Source organism: Spermophilus citellus (genome assembly GCF_964194105.1).
Source record: "Spermophilus citellus genome assembly, chromosome: 9".
In the NCBI taxonomy this organism is placed as follows: domain Eukaryota; kingdom Metazoa; phylum Chordata; class Mammalia; order Rodentia; family Sciuridae; genus Spermophilus; species Spermophilus citellus.
The window spans coordinates 73,217,234-73,238,795 of NC_138191.1; the positions used below are offsets into that span (position 1 = coordinate 73,217,234).

Sequence of the window (21,562 nt, forward strand, 5' to 3'; positions counted from 1 at the left end):
AAAGATGCTTTTAGTTATTCTCAAGAGAAGTAGCAATAAAGAAGTGTGAGAACAATGATTCTCTAAGGAGTTCATTGCATAGTCTAGGTTGAAACAATTGATCTTGGTTTTTAACATATAGAAAAACATAATTTCTGACATACTAATAGTTTTCCAGTAGTTTGTACTGCAACTAATGATTGGACCATGGTAATAAAAAACTTTCTAAATATCATATTAAGGAAATAGAGGCCAAAAAATAAAATAGGTAAATCTAAGAAAAAACAGTTACTGAATAACAACCCTTTAACAAATTTATGTAATTGTTAATTTAAAGTACAGTCCCTCCAGAATTCAGCGTTTGTTTTTTTTTCCCATTGAGAAAATGCTCAAGTATTGGTTCTAGACATTGAATTAAAGGCTATATCCACTTCTTAGAAAAGGTATGGTAATATTAATAGATATTAGAAAGATCATAGCACAAAAAAGACTAACATAAAACTTTATTAAGAAGAAAATGGGGAAGAATGAGTAATGATTTAATAGGAAATTACCTATTATTTTCATACTACTCCAGGTTTTTAATTTCTTCCATTAGTGATTGACCCCTAGTTTTTGAAGAAGATATAGATTTGGTAAGAGAGCTCAAACCTAGATCAGGGCTAGAGTGAGTGAAAAATCATAAGAAAGAACTGGAAAAGGTTCAAAAGTTTGAGAATGAACAAATATTGAAACAATATTCTTAAAGGTAATCAAAGGGATTTTGGAGCATTCTCTATGGTACCCCTTGCCCAAGGTAAAAAAATAGATATTAAATAATATTTGTCTTTAGATAAGATAGCAGTAAGTAACAGAATTTTTGGTTCCACCTGTTCTTTCGATTCTTCATTTGATTTCAGACCATCTCTTATTACGACCCCAAAGAAATCACTATTATCAACTAGATGTTGTATTGACTGAAAAGGTTTTTAGGCCCTTGTCTCTCCACAGCCAAGCCTGGGATAATTGTTTAAATCTCTTGGAGTCCTAATTGCACTAGTCCAACTGTGTTACACTAACACCCATTTGTTTCTTTGATATAAGTGTTCTAAGTTGACAGGAAAATATTCTATGTGCTATATGTGGTTCAAGCAATCTGTTAACATCTCCAGTGGTGCCTTTTAAAATTACCATAAGAAATATGCATAGGGATACACTTTGGCAACTTTTGCCTTACATAATCATATTGAAGAATACTAATAGATACTGATAATAGTAATATTATTATTTATTAATTCTTAATTAACATTAAGAATCATATTGTTAGTATGATGTGGAGGTTTCCAGTTTTATTATCACAGGACTTTGTTTTTGATGATGGTATCATTATTTGTATTTATAAATCTGCAGTATTGGGTGACATTCTAATACACTGCATTGTGGAATGTCAGGGGACCCCATAAATGGCTGTGTCTCAGGTCAATTCACTTCCTCCTCTGGCACACATTAAATAAGAGCATGTTCAGTGATAATAACGTTAAACTCAGTGGCAAGTCACGCAATCTTAAACTTTCTTAACCCATTTTGTCCCACTGGCCCAGATGTGGAACATCCACAAAAACTTAAATATACTATATATATATATATATATATATATATATATATATAAATTTCCATAATAATGTAATTATGTTATAATGTAATTGCAAGGTAATAATATTAATATTACATATAAGCTCTAGATTATGATTTCCAACCTCTCTTAATGTACTTGTGTCAATTTTGTTGAAATATTTGTGGAACTGAAAATTTGAGACTTAATGAGTGAATTCTATAAACCTGTGATAATTTTCTGTCAGTATCTCTCCAGTTCATATATTTGCACATGGAAGTAATAACTCAAAATTTTACCTTTCAAGTGAATATGCTTCACATTCTGGTTGATCAAGATTTAGATGTAACTTAATCTGGGACTATTTTTCTCTAACTATTGTGTGTGCAAAGGGAAACCTACAGTTCATGATCATTTTCAGATTCATGGAGATCAGACAATAATAGCAGTCTTACCATGGTTTGATAATGTATACATGGGCTTAGTGTGGCCTGAACTTCGGTATCTGTGTATTTGTAAGGCTTCCTTAGCGTAAAATTTTTGTTTGTTCTATTTTTATGTTTAAAAGCTCCAGTATAATTTTTGTTTCATAAGAATCTTACTAAGCATATGAATTTGATTAATAGGCAATGTTGCAGTTGCATTTTTATATTATAAAAGTATTGGCCCCTTGCTTTCATCATCCGACAACTTCTTATTGGAACCTCAATCTTCTGATAATTCTGAAGAGGAGGAAAGAGTTGTCTCTTCAGTCATTTCTGTCTCAGTGAACTCAAATCCACCCACATTGTATGAACTGGAAAAAATAACATTTACACTAAGTCACATAAAGGTAAGTTGTTTTTTTAGATGGTGATACATTCAGAGAAATGCTTTTTTTGTTGTGGTATTGTCATTTTAATACATGTGAGATTTATAGCTTAAAAATATGGATGTAAAATTAAGTGAGTAAAATGTTTTCAACTAACTTTTCTATAAAACATTTTTATACTCATAGTGTTCTTTGAAGTTTCTGATCAGTACCAAAGAATTTACATATTTGGTTCTCTAAAATTGTTATGTTTCAGTTTTATTCTTTTAAGTACACTATTCATTTTGGAAGTTTTCATGCCTTCAAGAAATGAATCATGAGAAAGTATCACAGTTGAAAATATAAATGCACTTGTTCAATAAGTGAGGTCCTTACTTTATAATTGTAATTTAAAACAATGTTTGTAGGAATTTGGGTGTGGAGTAAAACAAAATCATACAGACTTTTATAAAATTTCATAAATAGTCAAAACCACTTTACTCTTTTATTTTTATTCAAAATCATTTTTAAATTCAAATATAATTAAAGCTATATAGTAAAAAGCACCATTTGAACTAGCCAAGCTATTTTAGTTCCCAGTGAATAGGGAAACTCAAAAATCATGGATTGTTTGCTACCTTTGTACAGTTGATGATTTTCCTGGGCTTTCAGCAGAATTTTGGTTTTTGTACATGGTCAAAGAAACCTTCAAAACTCCATTTGAAGAAACTTGAAGCTGGCCATTATATTCGTGTGTTCATGTTAGTGGGGAGAAACTTTCTAAACCAAAAGCATACATATGCATACACATAATGCAGATGTGTCATTGTTCAATGAAGACTTCTAAAGGAAAGCGACTAAATGTATAGAAAATTCAAGTAAAAAATAGGTAAACAATGATAAGCATTACAGAGAGAAAAAGAAGTGTGAGTTTTTTAAGAATGTAAACTTGGACATAGTTTTCATTTTTTATTTAAATTTATATTTAATACATAAAAACATAAAAATTATATATATTGGTGGGGTATCATGATATTTCAATACATGTATATATTACATAATGTTTTAAATCAGGTTAAACATATCTGTCTCTTAAAACTTCATTTCTTTATGATGAAAACATTCAAAATCTTTTATTTTTGCTTTTTGAAATATACAGTATACATCATTTCCATGGTCACTCAACTATGCAAAGTATCACAACAGAAATTCTTTCTCTCCAAGCACAACTTAGCACCTATTAATAACCCTTTCCCCATTCCTCTCTTCCTCCTATTCTCCTCTCTTTTGGCAGCCACCATTTTATTGTCAACTTCTATGACATCATCTTTTATTCCATGATTAAGTGAGATTATATGATGCTTGTCTTTCTGTTCCTGGCTTACTTCATGTAACATAATCATTTCCAGTTCCATACTTGTAGTCACAAATGGTGGGATTTCATTCTTTTTTGTGGCTTTATAGTGTTCCACTGTGTGCATGTACCACATTTTTTTATCCATTCATCAGTTGATGGACCTTTAGGTTGTTCTCATTTCTTTGCTACTGTGAATAGTGCTTCAGTAAACATGAGAGTACAGATATCTCTTTAACATGCTTTTGTCATTTCCTTTGGATATACAATCACTAGTAAGATTATTGGGTTATATAGTAGTTCCGTTTTTAATTTTTTTGAGGAATCTCCATATTTTTCCCCATCATGGCTGTACTAACTTACATTCCTACCAACAGTGTTCAAGGGTTCCCTTTTCTCATCCTTTCTAGCACTTATTAACTTTTGTCTTTTAATAATAGCCATCCTAACAGATGTGAAGTGATATCTCACAATGATAATTAGTGAAGTTGGAATTTTTTTCAAATAAGTTGCCATTTGTATATCTTCTTTGAGGAATGTCTATTTATGCCTATTTCCCATTTTTAATCAGGCTGTTTTTATTGTTCCAATTTTTTTTCTTTTCTAGTTTTTTTTATGTATACTTGATATTAGACCCTTGTCTGATGTGTAGTTATCAAACATATTTTCCTATTCTGTACCTTGTTATTTCACTCTATTATGTACTTTGCTGTAGAGAAGACGTTAAGTCTGATGTAATCTTATTTGTCTATTTTTATTTTTGATTTTCGTGCTTTTGTGATCAGAGATACTAAATGTTTTTGTAGCTTAAAATTGCAAAGACAACCCACTTCACGTTTTTTTTCTTTTGAAAAGAACCAAAACATAAAGCACACATGTGAAAAGAAAAAATAACCCTCTTCAAAATAATCCATGGAAAGACTTAATTGTCCTTGATCCGCCCACCTGTACAAATGTTTTGTAACTCAAAATAATGACCCTTACTTTCTACTTACTCCCTGCATCCTTTTTCTCTGAGAATGACAATTTGACCCCTTATTATTTTCCCTGAGAAAACAGAAGATATCTCAAACATAATAGCATTAGTGACTTGAGTCTCCCATAATTTATCTGTGACTTGACTAACTGTTATGCACCTTTTATTACCTCAGAGGAATATTATTACTACTAATAATACTAATATTATTAGTAGTAATAATATTAATAATAAAATATTACTGGATAGTACAAAACAGTGTTATCATGCCATTTCTAAATGATTTACTTTGAAGAAAAGCTTTCAATTCTCATAAGATCCATATGCATGATATACTGTTATCACATTTTATGCATAAGGTAGCTGGGACTTCAGGAGATTAAACAATTTGCATGTGGTCAGTTGGCAATCAGTTGGAGAGGATGGCAATCCTCTGCAGACCTCCTTCAGAACCTTGCTCTCAATACTCCTCATTCTTCTGCCCAGTCTGGTGCTCTTCAAATCCTTGACGATCTAATTCCCAAGAGAATTGGCTTCAACTATTACCTCATCTTTCCTGGATCTCTCTACATTTACTCCAGTGTCTTAGTTAATGAATATACTCAAGTCTCTGACTTCTTAAAGTTTCTTTGCCGTTTTATCTTACCAAACCTCAGTAACTCTTCATTTTATACTTCTAAAAATAGGTCTTACCTCCTAACTGTCATCTTTGAAAGATTCAGATTTAGTTATTTTACCTGTTTTCCCCTATGATAGACAAACTTCCTGAGCCACCCATCATCCCATGCTTACCTCCAATTTCCAATAAAATCAGTTTTCAATGTCTGTAGTGTTGTAACTTGGAATATGTTATTTGCAGCTGAAACATGAGGCTGAATCTTTTCCTATAAATGAATTGATACATGTTTGCTTATATTTCTGTATATCCATTACTCATTTGTTCCCAAACTCTATGATGGTACCCGATGCCTTTGAAAACACAGAAGAACATGTGATTCTCTGTCAGAAGTTTTTCTTCTGTAAAGTTGCTGTCCCTATGATCTACGCTATGGTTGCTGTGCCACCATGAGCCTCTCTGTCCTCTCACCATTATCCCATACATACAGTCCCCTCTCTTCTGCATCAGGCTCCATGTTTCCCCAAGCCAATCTCATTCGTTTTCTTGGTTTATTTGTGTATTTTGGTGGCATATTCTCTAGTGGCTACTTGAGAAAAGAAGCATAGAAGGTCACATTTTAAGCCCTTGCATTATCTGGTTATTTATCTCATAGATAGAGATGTAGCTATAGTGAGTATGAAATACTCATTGATACTTGTGTGTGTGATATATATATATATATATATATATATATATATATAATATATATATATATATAAATATATATATATATATATATATATTATATCTATGTATATCATATCTATATCTATATACCTATCTATATATATCCTCTCTCTCTCTCTCTCTCTCTCTCTCTATATATATATATATATATATATATATATAGTCCTTGAAGCTAAGCTACAGCCCTTTATGCAGGAAAGAAGAACTAATAGGCTTTTATATATCAAATATATCATATGATATATTAATATATCATCTATACCTACATATCTATCTATAGTATCTATCTATGTATCAATATTTTATGTTTATACCTTACCATTGTGTCTTCTAGATTGTAGTGGCACCCCCTCCTCCACACAAAAAAATCTTAACCAAGCTTTGCCAGAAATCTTCACCATAATTGATTTTAAGACTATAAGCAAAAGAGACTCTACAAAAAAAAGTTCAATGTAGTTAAACTTTCTATTTTCCTGTTTCTCTGTTTTACTTGGCCACTGGCCTGGAAGAAATCAGCACTCTAAGTTCTAAACGCTCTTTACTTGTTTTTCAAAAACATGAATCCAGTATAGTACTTTGTAGAAATATGTTTGTAAATGCAAAATGTGATAAAAAAAAGACAAGTCCTTTAACAAGGCCTCTGGCCTTGAGCTGGGGCTTCACAGAGATGACTACATTTCTAAGAGAAGTTACCAATTAGTAACATCTGGCAGAGGGAGGAAAGAAAGGGAAGAAGACACTCTCTCCTGCTCAGGTATTGTCCTTGAAGGGTTAACTTGCCCAGAACAGGGAAAGAAAAAGCTGTTTTATGTGAACTTCTGCAGACTGTGAACTTCTGAGCCCCTGCTCTTACATGCTGGGTATAAAATTCTGAAACTACCTGAACTTGGGGTTCAGGGGATTAATTGATTACAGCAAAAGCTGTGCCCTCTGAACCTGGCTACAGCTAAATAAAACTGTTTCCTGCTATCTTCAGTGTCTTGCCCCATCTTTTCCTACAAGATAATATCATGATGCATGACACTGGGTTATGAATTATAAATGTTTTTTTTCTCAGAACTTTCTAGACCTTGCTCATATCTTCTAACTTCAAGGCTAACCTGGAGAAGTAGAACACAATTAATATTTTAATTAAAATTTATAGCCTTTTACATGTTCTCTCTCATTCCCTCTCTTTATCCCCTCCCTCTCTCTGTTTCTCTCTCTCTCTCTCTCTCTCTCTCTCTCTCTCTCTCTCTCTCTCAGACTTCTCAGATCTTAAAATTATTCTCAATATTCCAAAATCTTTGAGCTGGACTTCAGTATGGGTCTTTATTCATTAGTTATAGTAGAAATTTTGAGAGTCTGTATAGTCTGAAAATGTTTCGGCATCAATTCTAGAAAATATTCTGTTAATTCTTTGCTGATTTCTCCTTCTCCTTGTCCAGTTTCTCTGTTCTCTTTTTCTCTTCCTCCTTTTCTTTGTTAGACTTTCAAGTCAAGCTTCTAGTTTAAAAAAAAAGTTTCATATTTTTTATTTCTCTTTTCATTCAAATGTTTTTTTTTTAGTTTTCCTTTATATATAATTTTCATGGAAAAGTTTCACTCTTTTTGACCTTAATCTTGTTTAAAAAATGTAGTATCTCTTCTGTCAGATACACTTCGTGTATGTTTTTAAACTATTATCTGCAGCCTGCCTTGCCTTCCTCCTGATTTCCTGTTTGGCTGGATAGCCTTGGCCCTACCTCTTTGGTGTGAGAGCTTGTTCTCTGGTGTCTAGTGGTTCATGGCTATACTGAGGCAGAACATGCTCCAGTAGGTTTGTGGCAGTGATGTGCTTCACCAGAGAGTTTTCATGGGGTAGGTTCCTAGCTCTGGCATTGGAAGATCTTAAAGGTCAGTAACAAAAGCCAATTTCTCTTGAGCCTATCAGTTTTCCTTTCTTGCATAAGGTTGGTAGCTTAGCTTCAAGGATTAAGAGAACTAAGAAAATGTGGGTGATGGGGGGTGGTCAGGGGTGGAGGTCCAGTGTGTAAACAGACCTCACTTGACTGCTCTTTTCCTGAATGGCATCTGTGCTTTCAGTGGACTTTGGACCCCTAGTCCTAGAGTCCCTCTGTTTCCACGGGCATTGGATTGGATTTCCAGTCCATTAGATAAAGGCTTTCCATTTTCTCCATGTAGCCTGTTCTAGAAACCTTCTAGTCATCTCTTCAACTGAGCTCCATCATTATCTTCTCAGACTCACCCCAAACTCAGACTGTGTCAGTGCTCCAACTCTTGCCCATAAGAGTTCTGCTATTTATTGAACAACCATTCCATGGTCTATGTGATGGAGCTCTGGTTTGATTTGATCAGCTCTATTCTCTCTCCTGTTCATGGTGATGTATCTTAACTGGCTTCTGGACACTTCTGGAGGATTCCTGTCATCTAACTTCAGGGGTTTTCTATTTGCCACTTCAACTGTGTGGAACCTTCTGTCCCCCAGTCTGTGGGGCTCACTCCTCCTTCATGGAGTTATCTGTTTAGACACCACCTCCTTACACCAACTTCCTTTCCATTTTCCTCTTTCCCAGATTTACTTTTTACATTTAATAACTTTTCATCCCCAACTAGGATATAAGGTCACTGGTACAAACATTTTCGTATGTTTTGTTCAGTATTATATTTTGAATACATAGATATGGCAAACATTCAGTAAATAATGAACATTTTTTAATAAAGATACATATGATGGTTTATACATTGAGTTAAAGAATATATCCATGATCTCCTTTAATAATATAAATGATCACAACTCTGTGACATAAGATTGATAAAATAACAATGTTGCAAGACAAATTTCAATTCTTTCATATAGCAATAACCTGCATTTATTATAATTCATTTCATGCTTTATTTTCTAGACATTATTTTAATTGTATTAATGGTATTTTTAATAAAATTAAAGCAACATTATGTAACTTTTTCTTTTTTTCCATCAGTAAAATGTTTCTTTTTCAGATCACAGATAAGTATAGGACTCAGTGTGCATTTTGGAACTATTCACCTGATACCATGAATGGCAGCTGGTCTTTGGAGGGCTGTGAGCTGATCTACTCAAATGAGACCCACACCTCCTGTCGTTGTAACCACCTGACCCATTTTGCAATTTTGATGTCTTCTAGTTCTTCAATTGTAAGACAATTTCCCACTGCATATATATAAATCTGACTATGTTTCTTTTTCTGCTTTTATTCCATACATTTCAAAAGAATAATTAATCTTATGTTTTTTTTGGATATAAATAGCAAATATAATATAATTATAAAACAAAAAATATTTTATCTTTCTTTTAGTCTCTGTCTTTCTCCCTGCCTTATAAGACATATCTAGTTTGGACTTTAGGTTATTTCTAATCTATGATTTATCTAATCTATAATATCTAGTAGATTACATATTAAATTAAATATTCATCTATAAATTCTTAGTGTTTTACGCCACTTGAACTTTATAATGATTTATGGAATCTAAGGGTCTTTGTCTTTGTATTGAAAATTTATTTTTAACAGTAACAGAGTACCCTCAAATATTTAATATTTATTCAAAAATGACACATAACTAATATCATGTTTTTAGCAATATAGAATCTTGCAAGACTTTAAAACATGAAAAATCTAAGATGAATAATTTCATAAAGTGTATTTTCCTTTAGTAATATTTTACTTACTTATTTTATGCTTTGTTATTTTATATATCTGAATCATATCTTCATGAGATTATAGATTTGCATCAATTCATACTTAGAATTCATTATTAAGTTTATAAAATGGCCCAACAAGCCTGCCCAAAGTAATGTCAATTTTAAAGATTATTTTTCCAGGGTGTTAATTAAGCAAAGAAGTCTCTATTCTATATGTAAAGATAAATACTTATCTAATTAGAATAAAACATTTTCCATTTCAAAGTCTTTGGACTATGCTATTTGGGTCTTCCACATATTCAGCTTTTCTTATACCTTTGTTTAATGTGTTTTAGATGAATCACTGCATAGAAATAAGAGTTGGACTTACCACTGATAAATCCATTTTAATTAACCATTTCCCATTATAACAATAAATTGTCTTTCCAATATCATGAAACCAATGATGATAATATCATTAAACCATAAACTAATAAACACTATGTTTAAGGGGAAAAATCACTGATTAGAGTACTGTTGAATTGAGTGGTATGTGATTTATATCACATTCTTCTGGATATTGAGTATTTTCAAAAGTACAAAATTTTTCTCATCTAAATGCACATTTGTATTTTTACATTTTATGAACATTTTGATTAATGGTTCACCAAAAAAGGAAGTTCATTACATGTTGTAATTTCTTTGACAGGTTACTGAGTTATTCTTTTAACAGCTTTATTATTATTTCCCCTTAGGGCATTAAAGATTATAATATTCTTACAAGAATCACTCAGCTAGGAATAATTATTTCACTGATTTGTCTTGCCATATGCATTTTTACCTTCTGGTTCTTCAGTGAAATTCAAAGCACCAGGACAACAATTCACAAAAATCTCTGCTGTAGCCTCTTCCTTGCAGAACTTGTTTTTCTTGTTGGAATCAATACAAATACTAATAAGGTAGGTAGATTTACCTACTCTCTATTTTATTTAAAATTTTTCTCTTTCTTAAATATTTGTGTCCTGAAAACATGAATTGTAATGAAGGTCTTAATGGGTCAAACATATTGTATGAATTTTTCTTAAGCTATCTTTCCTAAGTTTGATAATACTAATGTGTCTAAGCAACTTGAGTCCATTAAGCAAAAACGTTCCTCATTATGTTGAATTATTGGGACAAATTAAAATTTCACAACAAACTAAAGAATGTTTTGTGTTTAAAGGGTCATTAAAGACCAAGAAGAGAGAGAATTGGAAACAAAGTTCACCTTAGGATCCAACAGAACATCAAAGCAGCTAGACTTTATAGAATGAAATATAATCAATTGGTTCTACCTATTCCCTACGCTTTATTAATGCCCCTTTACTAAACAATTTCATATTAGGTTCATCTAGGTCCTCCTAGAGGCAGACACTGAAATGGGATCAAATATGCAATATTTTTTTTAGTGGAAGTGACTATGAGGATAAAATGGGCCACAGGAGCTTGGAGAGCAACAGCGCACCATGCAGGTTTGAGCTGAGAGAAAGGAGGAGAAAAAAGGAATCGAAGGAAAGAGGAAAAACAGGAATGGGTGGAGAGTTTACACAACAGTTCTAAAGAAGTTTAGCACAGTTGCCAAGGAGTTCTTACAGGGGTCCCTGAACCAAAGTCACCTGTCCAAGGTATCCTTATCTCTCAGGAACAGGAACATGGTAGTAGCCCTGCTCTATGGGTGGCTGGTTATCAGGCAGCAGCCAGCAGGAAGTGTGAACATGGCGATGGATTCCCTACAACAGCAGCAGCTGGAACCTACGTTTCTGTACTCCTTGCAGTTGGAGATTACAGAAGTGTATTGTCATGATCACACAATGGCAAATTGCCTCCAGAATTCCATTCTCCTTAAAAAAGTCCCAAGGACTGAAACTAAGAATCAGCTATCAAGGTTTTCTTCTGGAAATTGGGTGTCCATCGTATCTATTTTAAATACTATGCACTGGACTATAAACTCCTAACCTAATTTTTTGTTTGTTTGTTTTATAACATTATTAGGACATCTTTCGATTGGAATACACCTCCCACCATCCCTCAATGCCTATTTCCTCTTTCAGTTGTCTCCCAATATCATCCTTTCTCCAAAAATACTTCTTATAGTGTTTATTACAAATATTTTTTTCTTTTTTTGAGCATGAATAAAATAAAGGAGAAGATAGATGTGTCCAAAGCAGAAGTAAACTTAAATATAACATAATCACCAAGATACCATGGTTTATATGTGAATAACCCACAATTTTCTACACAATGTAAATTTATACAAAGAATGTCTTTGCACAAGAGCCATAACTTAGCTCTATCACAAGACTAGTTAATGTCTTCTATTATTGAAGCACAGTTCTTCTAAATCAGCTAGAAATAGCATATCTTTAAAAACTGACATGACAGGAGTATTTTAATGTCATCCATCATGCATAGCGGCATAATTTATGGAGGAATTAAAGATTTTATGTTATGATAATTTTAAAAGCAAATGCTTATGGATTCTTTCTTTTATTTCTAGCTCTTCTGTTCAATCATTGCTGGGCTGCTTCATTACTTCTTCTTAGCTGCCTTTGCATGGATGTGTATTGAAGGCATACACCTCTATCTCATTGTTGTGGGAGTTATCTACAACAAGGGATTTTTGCACAAGAATTTTTATATCTTTGGCTATCTCAGCCCAGCTGTAGTGGTTGGATTTTCGGCAGCATTAGGATATAGATATTATGGCACCACCAAAGTGTAAGTTAAGTTCTTAAGCATTTGAAAGACATTTCTGAATATATTTATCATGTCTTTGAAAATGTTGCTTGTTAAAGTACGGAAAAACATATTTATGGACTTACTGTTTTTTTTTTTTTTTAGATGTTGGCTTAGCACAGAAAACAACTTTATTTGGAGTTTCATAGGACCAGCATGTCTAATCATTCTTGTACGTATATATAAAATTGTTATTAAAATTTAAAGAAAATATGATTAAGGGGTGCTTAAAATTCCCAGCAATCAGGTATTTTATTTTTAAGGAGAAAAGATTTTGAACACTGTACAGTATATGATTTATTAATATTTTACATATATTGCATTGCAACTGAGAAAAGTATATTCCTTATAAATTCTAAGCAATTATAATTCATTTGCCCCTTTTGGGGGAGGATTGATTTCTGCATAACATAGGAAAAAGCATTTTACTTATCAGGAGCCTCTTGATATACTTCAATACTGAGAGTGTGCCAACCAGCTGATAATCTGGTATTGCAGATGTTTACGTTATTTAATCTTTCATCGATGATCGGTCATCTTTGAAGATTAGACTGTCATCTTTATAGTTTTATCATCTTTATGTACCCTGTCATCATAAAGTGATTTTAAACTAAATTGCAACGTCAGAGACAGGAACCCACTATTTCTCAGAAGCAGACAAGTCATATATTGATAGTCCTATTTCAGCAAGGAAGAGGGCCTTTTAATTCTTATTGAAGGTGGTTTCAAACCTACAAATTTGGCAGGTATTATATGTTCCATTCCAAATAAAGACATTTTTATATGTCTCAAGAGCATTTCTAAGTGCTGAAAGTTTTCAACAGCCGGTCTGAATATAATAGTCTGACAATGAATCCGGGAGGTATGACAAGACTCTAGAATGGAATGAATTGTCAGTAGAAGAATTGTGACAATATTTTGGACAACTTTGTTCTATGTTTTGACCAAAACCTAGCCATAATTTTAATATCTTTTTTCTGTTTTATTCTTTTCCCTGAGTCTTTTATGGTTGCATGAGAACTGATAAGTGGAGAAAAGCTTGAAATGCAAAGCAGAGAATTTTCATCAAGCTTTATTTTTTAATGGTGTGGATAAAATCAAGTGCATTCAGAAATTATACTCCCTAATCATCACAGAAAATTGTTTCTAATTCTCACAATTAATCTAGCAATATTTTAAGCCACTGGGTAGATTTCAGTTAAAACAATTTCAGCTAATTTATTATAACTGCAGTATTTTCAGCCCACAGAAGAATACAGACTGAATAGCATCCTATTCTCCTATACCCTGGGTACTGGGGATTGAACTTAGGGGCACTCAACCACTGAGCCACATCCCCAGCTCTATTTTGTACTTAATTTCGAGACAGGGTCTCACTGAGTTCCTTAGCACCTTGCTTTTGCTGAGGCTGGCCTTGAACTCTCTATCCACTGGCATGTGCCACCATTGCCCAGCTGATATGAGTATTTTGTATGAAGACATATTACATATATTCTAACTTTACTGATTATTTCTTTCCAGCATGGACAATCTCTGATAACTGTTTTATACCAGTAAAAGTTCTATCAAATAACGATTCTTAAAGATTAGGTGAAAAATAGCAGGCTGGAAATTATGCTAAAAACAGGAAAAATGGGAGCATGTTTCTGTAAAGTAAGAAAGGGAAAGTGCTCTCTGAAATAGTTTTTTACTGTTGTTTATATAAGTGAAAAGATAACTTTGGATTATCTTATAGTAAGGTACTCAGGCTTCAGCTGGGCTTATCTAAAAATGAGTCCTGAAAACTTTCCAGATGTCTAAATGGACATCATCACACTGTTCCAGTCTGGAGTTAATGAACCAATTTGTCTTCTGTACAGTTGCAGTATGATAATCATCCCCAAGTTAACCAGAAGGTCAGGATACTTAAGAAATGGGCAAGGCACCTCAGTTTTATTCTAAACCTAAATATTGCTTTTATTTATAGTATTTTTAAATAGCAGAAACTCTTTTTGAAGCAAAGTGAATTAATTAACTCTGGTTATATCCATTCAATACTGATGCTGGAAGGTAGATAATGTGATGTTAAATGAATTTTTTCTCTTGTTCCAGGATAGTTTCTAGTCCAAAGATAAAGTAAAAAAGATTGGGGATCAAATATTTTTGGCCCGACACTTCCCATGGGTCTCACTAAGAGTCAGTAGGAACAGCTGTAGTCCAAAAAAAAAAAAAAAAGAATGGAGAGAGGGTCTCAAGAGCTGATGGCCCACAGTGAGGCATCCTTGGCTTTTGAGGAAGTGCAATGTCCTCTTTAGGAAGTTCTTCTTTTCCCCACCTAGTGAGGAAGAAAATCGGTGCTCCCCATCTCCTGAAGAGAAGGTGAGGAGGGGCACTCCAAAGATGTTGCAGGAAGTGGATCTGACATGGTAAAAGAAAAATGATCATCATGCTCCCTGATTGCTGGTGGGACTGTAGAACTTCCATGTCTCCTTGGTATATTAGAACAGAGTAGGAGGAACAGTTTTTGGAAAGAGTTTGACATGTGTCTCCTGATTTGAGGCCAAATGTGAACATATAACACCTGCTTTTGTCTAGAGTTTCCCTTAGGCTGCATGCTTGCTTTGGAATCCCCAGTAGCAGGAAAGGAAAGAGATATCATATGGTGGGCCTAGGAGTAAATTATGGGAAACACACAAACTTCAGCTGTTCTATGCACACAGAAAATTTAGAGAAGTAAAAAGGAATTGCACGCCTGCCCAGATCAAATGAAGTTATATACATACACCTAAAGGAAGGGGTTGAATAGAGACATGGCTGCCTCCCTTTGAAGAGTAGAAGGGATTAAGATAGAAATGAACTACTATATAAATGCCACAAACTGATATTACTACCTAAGTGGAGACCATTTTATAAGCCAAGAGTATTGACAAGAATAAGAACCAAATTAAACTAAAGCGATGTCCTGAAGCTTCCCCATCACTGATAGGTGACCAGAATTTTCTAGCCCTAAGAGGAGATGAGCTGAGTCTGGACCATGGAAAAAATTATCCGAAAACCAACCATGCTCACTTACTCCAACAGCTCAGTGTATCTGCATGGATACAAACCACATGTACTCCAAAGTCCTGGAATGGAAAAAGGAGTAAAGACCAGATTTTCGTTTTCATCTAAAATTGCTAAAAGCAAAGGCATGTAGATTTGTCAGAGTCTAAAAGGGGAAAAAAAACTTGTCTTTTATGTTATAAAACAAGTAAAAATTTCTTTCTAAAATGGTTCAGATGTTCAAAATTGATCACTTGACATTTTGGGGATATGAGTTATCTCCTGACTGAAAAATCACTATCATATGTTTGGGAGTATTCTAGTAGGTAAAGATGACAAGACAGATAACTAAATTCACCATGTTAACTGGGTGCCCTGAATATAATGGACATAACCAGAATTATCCCAACCTGCTAGAGTATCAGTGAGAGAGCAAGACAAAACAAATGAAAAAGAACAACATATAATTACATTTAAGTGATACTGGTAAGATGTGGGAGCCACCAGTATAAGTTACCATAAGCATTCAACAGAGCTTCATCAGATGGAAGACCTTGTTTATGGGCATAGTGAGTAGTAGATCCTACTTTATAAAAGAAATGGGGAGAGGACTAAAAGGGTGAACATAAGCTTCTATCAAATAACCCTGTAAGCCTGCCAGATCCCTTTTGAGGGAGAAAGAAGGGCAAGGCAAGAAACAGCATTGAAAGCCAGGTCATACATGACATAAACTAAAGTATCATTGCTACTCTATTATTAGCAAAATTCAAGAATTATCTTTTCATAGATTCTTCACTCCTGAGTCTAGGTTGTCAGTAATTATAAAATTTTTACCTCCATATATAAACTCATCTGTTTCTTCTCCTCCACTTCTATATTCTGGCCTTTGTTTTCTTAAGTGCCTAGTATTAATAAAAATACTAAGCATTTTTTAAAAAATTTTCATTTTATTGAGTATCCACTACTTTTGAAACACATAGTTAATACTTTAATTCTCAATCTCCCTAAATCACTTATATTTTTATTATGCCATTTTGTATTGAAAGAAACAGGACTTTTTATTCAAGATATTAAGTGATTGGCCTAAAACTATTAGTCTACAAGTAAATGTTGGCATTAAAGCTTGAAACTCTTCCTTGCCTTAATTTAAAACTCACCTTTCATTTTACTTTTGCAATTGCCTTCTGATCTATCCTTCTGATCTATCCTTCAGCTATCATTCTTTCTCATTTCAAGTTAAACTATGCAGAATATACTGCCCCAAAACAAATTCACATAAGGGGAACATTAATTTTAATCCATAGTATGTCTGTCCATGGTCAGTATAAAAACATTCTCTGTGTATTAGTATATTCAGTGGTTTAAACACATCAATGAGAGATGTTATGTGTTGCATTTATGTGTGATTTAATTTATTTCAAAGAAGAATAAATGGAGGAATAGAGTATTTACACTGCTCTCCCAACAGCTAGTAAAAACCCTAACCAGAACTTCATTCTTGGATTTGAATTCATTGTCTGCTTTCTTTTTTTTTATTATTGGTTGTTCACAACATTACAAAGCTCTTGAAATATCATATTTCATACATTCCAGTGTTGCTAGTTCCCCTTTGCCTATAGTTCAATGCTGTAGGCTAGTGTATAAAGTTCCCAGTAACCTGCATATTCTCAGCCTATTTCATACTGCATGTCTTCACACCACAATCTCTTCAAGAATTTTATCCTTATTACACTACTTCCTTTCCCTTGGATGTTTTCTTGATTCCTTGCACTCAATAATCCTGCCATTTACAGCACAGAGTCATGAAAACTTTCTCCAACATGTCCCATAGAAATTTGATTCTAACTCTATATAGTACTTTAAAAAATATTTATTTAGTTGTCATTGGAATTTATTTATTTATATGCAGTACTGGGAATCAAACCCAGTGCCTCACACATGCTAGGCAAGCATCCTACCACTGAGCCACCATTCCAGCACTATATAGTGCTTTTAATGCTCTATTTTGTAGCACATATTACATTTCTATGTGCATGACACTACTTTTTGTTCACCCTAGAATATAGAAGTAACTAGAAAGACCTCAGTGATTATTTGTGTATTTTAATGGATCCATTAATAAAATCATAGTAATATATGAAACAGCAAGAAAATACCATGTGATCTTAAGCTATTTGTGAAATCTGTGCCCTGATTCCTAATAGGTAAATGAAGACAAATAATGTTAGCCCAATATAACAAGATGATAGTAAAAGCAAAAACAAATTTTTGAGAAAGCATCCATTAACAACTAAAAATGGAAAATGCATAGCGATTTGAAGGACAAGCTTATCACCCTTGTATTTTTATCTTTAATAATTAAAAATGAAATGAAAGGCAAGTTTTAAAGCCAAAAATGTCATTGCCAAAAAATTATATGCAATTGAATGTGTGCAAGATTGAATATAGAACGTGTGTATGTGCAGATCCTTGACTTTTAAAATATTGGTGAATATGTGACAGCATTTAATTATAGAAAGATACAATTATAATATATGTGCCTATTACTATATAGAATTTGTTATGTCTCAAGTATACTCTGCCAGGAAAAATTAACTAAATAAAGCAAAGAAAAACCATAGAAACCTAATGAAACTAAAGAGCATTCGTTTTCTAGAACAAAGATAAAATGTAAGTGAACCTTCAATTTTAAATAGATAATCAGTAGCAACATTTTATGGCTTTAAATGAGGGATAAGATTTCTTTTATACTTTTGTTTAAACAAGGCTGGGAAGATTTGTACTCCAGAGAAGAAATCACGATAGAACACTGCAATCTCTTTCATTTTTATCATGAAATCTTTCATTTCATCTATAGAGTAAGGACTGGGTACCTTAAATTGTATTTGCTTGTTTGTAAGGATGTATGCCTGATTTGGGATTATAATATAAAAACCCTTTGAGACAACATATAAATGAGTAAAAACAAATTAGTTCAGCACTGGTGGCTTTTTCTACCCCCAGGTATGTTGTTTCAAACAAATATTCAAGGTTTTAATCTACTCTGATAAGTGTTAGCTACTTAGCTATTTGAACAGCAACATTTTCTGCATTGATCATATGAAAGTACTTCCTCAGGTGTTGAATCATTAATATTAAGGATCTCTTAAATTCTGAAAAATGAACCAGTGACCACATTGATTCTATCTATGAATCACTACATTTAAAATTTAAGATTGTAACTCTACATGAAAAGCTCTTTCTATGCTTTTGAAAGAGTGAGCTGTACAAGAAAGAGACTTCTAAATCTTTGTACAGCAAGCTGCAAACTGAAGATAATTTCTATAATTTTTCTTCAATATTTTTAATCTTTAGTGCTGAATTCTTTCAACAAAAACTACATAAGCTATTAGATTCAAGTACACAAATATAAAAAAGAGGTTGTAAAAATAATTTAACTTTTAAATAGAAATTGAACTTTCCCATAGATATGTTCAGTATTGAAGAATAGAATTTGCCTGATTGAAGCAAATACTAATTAAGCTATGTCCAAATAAGGCATTCTTTTAAAAAAATGTGAGCTTTCATTAGAATTTAAATCAAATTCTTATAATTGAGTGTTGTTATATTGCTACTCTTACATACTTTTTTCAAGATTTGCCCAGAACTTCCTTCACTTTTCGTGGTAGTCACGTCTATAATTGCTTTTTCTATGTCTACAATGTCTTCATTCCCTTTCCCCAGGAGATACCTACTGAAACCTACTAAGAATGAATTCCTATGTAACTCTTATAAGACAGGCCATGTCTATGTAGATATTTGTGATGTGACATATTCTGTTTATATTTTTAATTGCACAATTTTTTAAAAAATTAAAGGAACTGTAAGTACTACAAAATTGTGTAAAAATTGTGCATGCCATCTTGTACTCATAGTCTAACTATTTCTTCATATATACTCTATACCTTTTCAGATCTTGGCTCTGTGTATGTATATATACATTTGACTCCAAATTCAAACTAGGTGAATTATCTGTAACCTATAATATATCTTAGTGATATTTCCTCATTAGCATCTATCATTTTACCATTTTGTAATTGCATATCATGAATGTGCAGTGATATTTAACCACTTCCCTAGAGGTGAATATTTAATTTGCTTCCAATGTTACCTTATTACAAGTAACATTACACAGATAATCCTAGTTCCAGTACAGTTGCATCTATGCATTAAATATAATTATGAAGAAGGCTTTCTAGAAGTAGAAATGCAAGTATGTACAGGTTTTTAAATTACAAATTGCTTTCAAAACAACTTCTTCAATAGACTTTTACACCAATGGAAGGAGAGAATGCTCTTTTTTTTTTTTTAATTGACTGCCATAAATTGAGCATATGTCCTTTGATGGGCCCTTTGTTATGGTTTAGATGTGGTGTCCCCCAGAAGCTCACATATAAGACAATGCAAGGTTTAGAGGAGAAATGATTGGGTAATATCCTTACCTAATCAGCAAATTAACCCCCTGATGGGATTAACTGAGTGGTAACTGGAGGCAGGTGGTGTGTGGCTGGAAGAAATGCTTCATTGTGGATGTGGCTATGGGGTATATATTTTTTTTTCCTTTTTTTTTATTGGTTGTTCTTTTTCTGACATTTTGCCATCAATAGATTTTTGTCTACTATGGTGTCCTAATGGCTTAGTTGAACAATATAAATCAATAGAAAGGATGATAGGCCAGGATTTCATAAGAGTGATACAGTTGACATATTGGAGCAAATCTTTGTTGTGAAGGCTATATCCTGTGCATTAGAGGATGCTCAGCAGCATCTCTGGCCTGTATTCACTAGATTCCTGTGGTACCAACACTTAGGTATGGCAAACAAAAATATCTCCAAACACAGCCAAATGTTCCCTGGACCAAACTATCTCTGTGCATCTGAACTAGTAGTCTAGACTTGGACATTAAGTACCTCATGTAGGAATGCATTTTGGACTCTTCCACTAATAACATAGACTTAACAAAAATAATTACAATCAGGGTGTGGACACTATACTTTTGATGACCACATAAAGTGCTATTAGAAACACTGCCCACTGTAATTTTAAATATTGTGGATAACAGCATCAATATTACAATTAAATATTTTAATTTAATGGCATCACACTTTTTAGGTGCATCTTTCAGTGACCTCTGTGGTTCCAGGCACTTTAATTATCTAACCTTTCCCCATATTTTATAATTATACTAAGCATTTCAGTGTCTATAACATTTCTTTACTTTTTTTCATGTTATTCTGACCTCCTTGAAAAAAATAGCTAGAATTTTTTTTTAAAAAAGAAGATCAATTGGTGTTTTTTTTTAAAAAACAACAGAAAAAATTACATTGATAGTTTTAATATGTTCTCATATATGGTAGTTATATTCTTATTATAAATATTTTCAAAAATAGAATCCTTGGGACTTAGTAGAAAATTTCACAAGAATTGAATAACTTTATAGATATTAGAGATCCAAAAATAGTGTTTTAAATAGAAATAACTAGTACTTCCTTATGAAGGTAGCTTTATGGTGAAAGGGGAAACACTGTGGATGATGCAAGAGTAATAGAGTCATTAGAAGTATTACTACCCTTATGCTTGTATAATCTTTTAATCTTTCAAAACCTTTTAATATATCTCAGTTAATCCTCACAAAGTTTCTCTGATACAATAAAATAAAAATAGTAACAGCACTGAGTAAATGATAATGCTTTACTAGATTTTCACACTGTGTACTATAATCTTGACTTATCTGTTTGTAAGTACCTAAAGGGACTCTGCTATTTATAATTTAAAGAACAAATTCCTTAAAAAGTACTGATTACACTAAAGCATATTATGTACATTATTGCGTAGCTAACGGATAAAGCTTTCAAGCATCTGTTCACTAAGAATTTATAAAAACACTTAAACTTGACCAAGAGCACCGTGCATGTGCTGATCATTATTAGGTGATCATTTTATCATCCTGAGTGTAACACAGTGCACTTGCAACAGTGAAGCGTTCTTTGAATCAGTCTTTATTACACTTGCAGAACTCTTATTCCACATCTTCTAATGCAAAATAAAACAA

General features: G+C 32.9%; 1 protein-coding gene across 1 annotated transcript in view; it reads left to right on the plus strand.

Moving 5' to 3' along the window:
- The window catches only part of ADGRL4 (adhesion G protein-coupled receptor L4), a 114,048-nt gene that overhangs the window by 75,846 nt on the left and 16,640 nt on the right, over positions 1-21,562 (plus strand). The window contains exons 9-13 of the mRNA XM_081305360.1: positions 2,197-2,402; positions 9,018-9,191; positions 10,431-10,634; positions 12,212-12,432; positions 12,556-12,622. Coding sequence (XP_081161486.1) covers positions 2,197-2,402; positions 9,018-9,191; positions 10,431-10,634; positions 12,212-12,432; positions 12,556-12,622 — 872 coding nt within the window. The remainder of the gene's footprint in view (positions 1-2,196; positions 2,403-9,017; positions 9,192-10,430; positions 10,635-12,211; positions 12,433-12,555; positions 12,623-21,562) is intronic.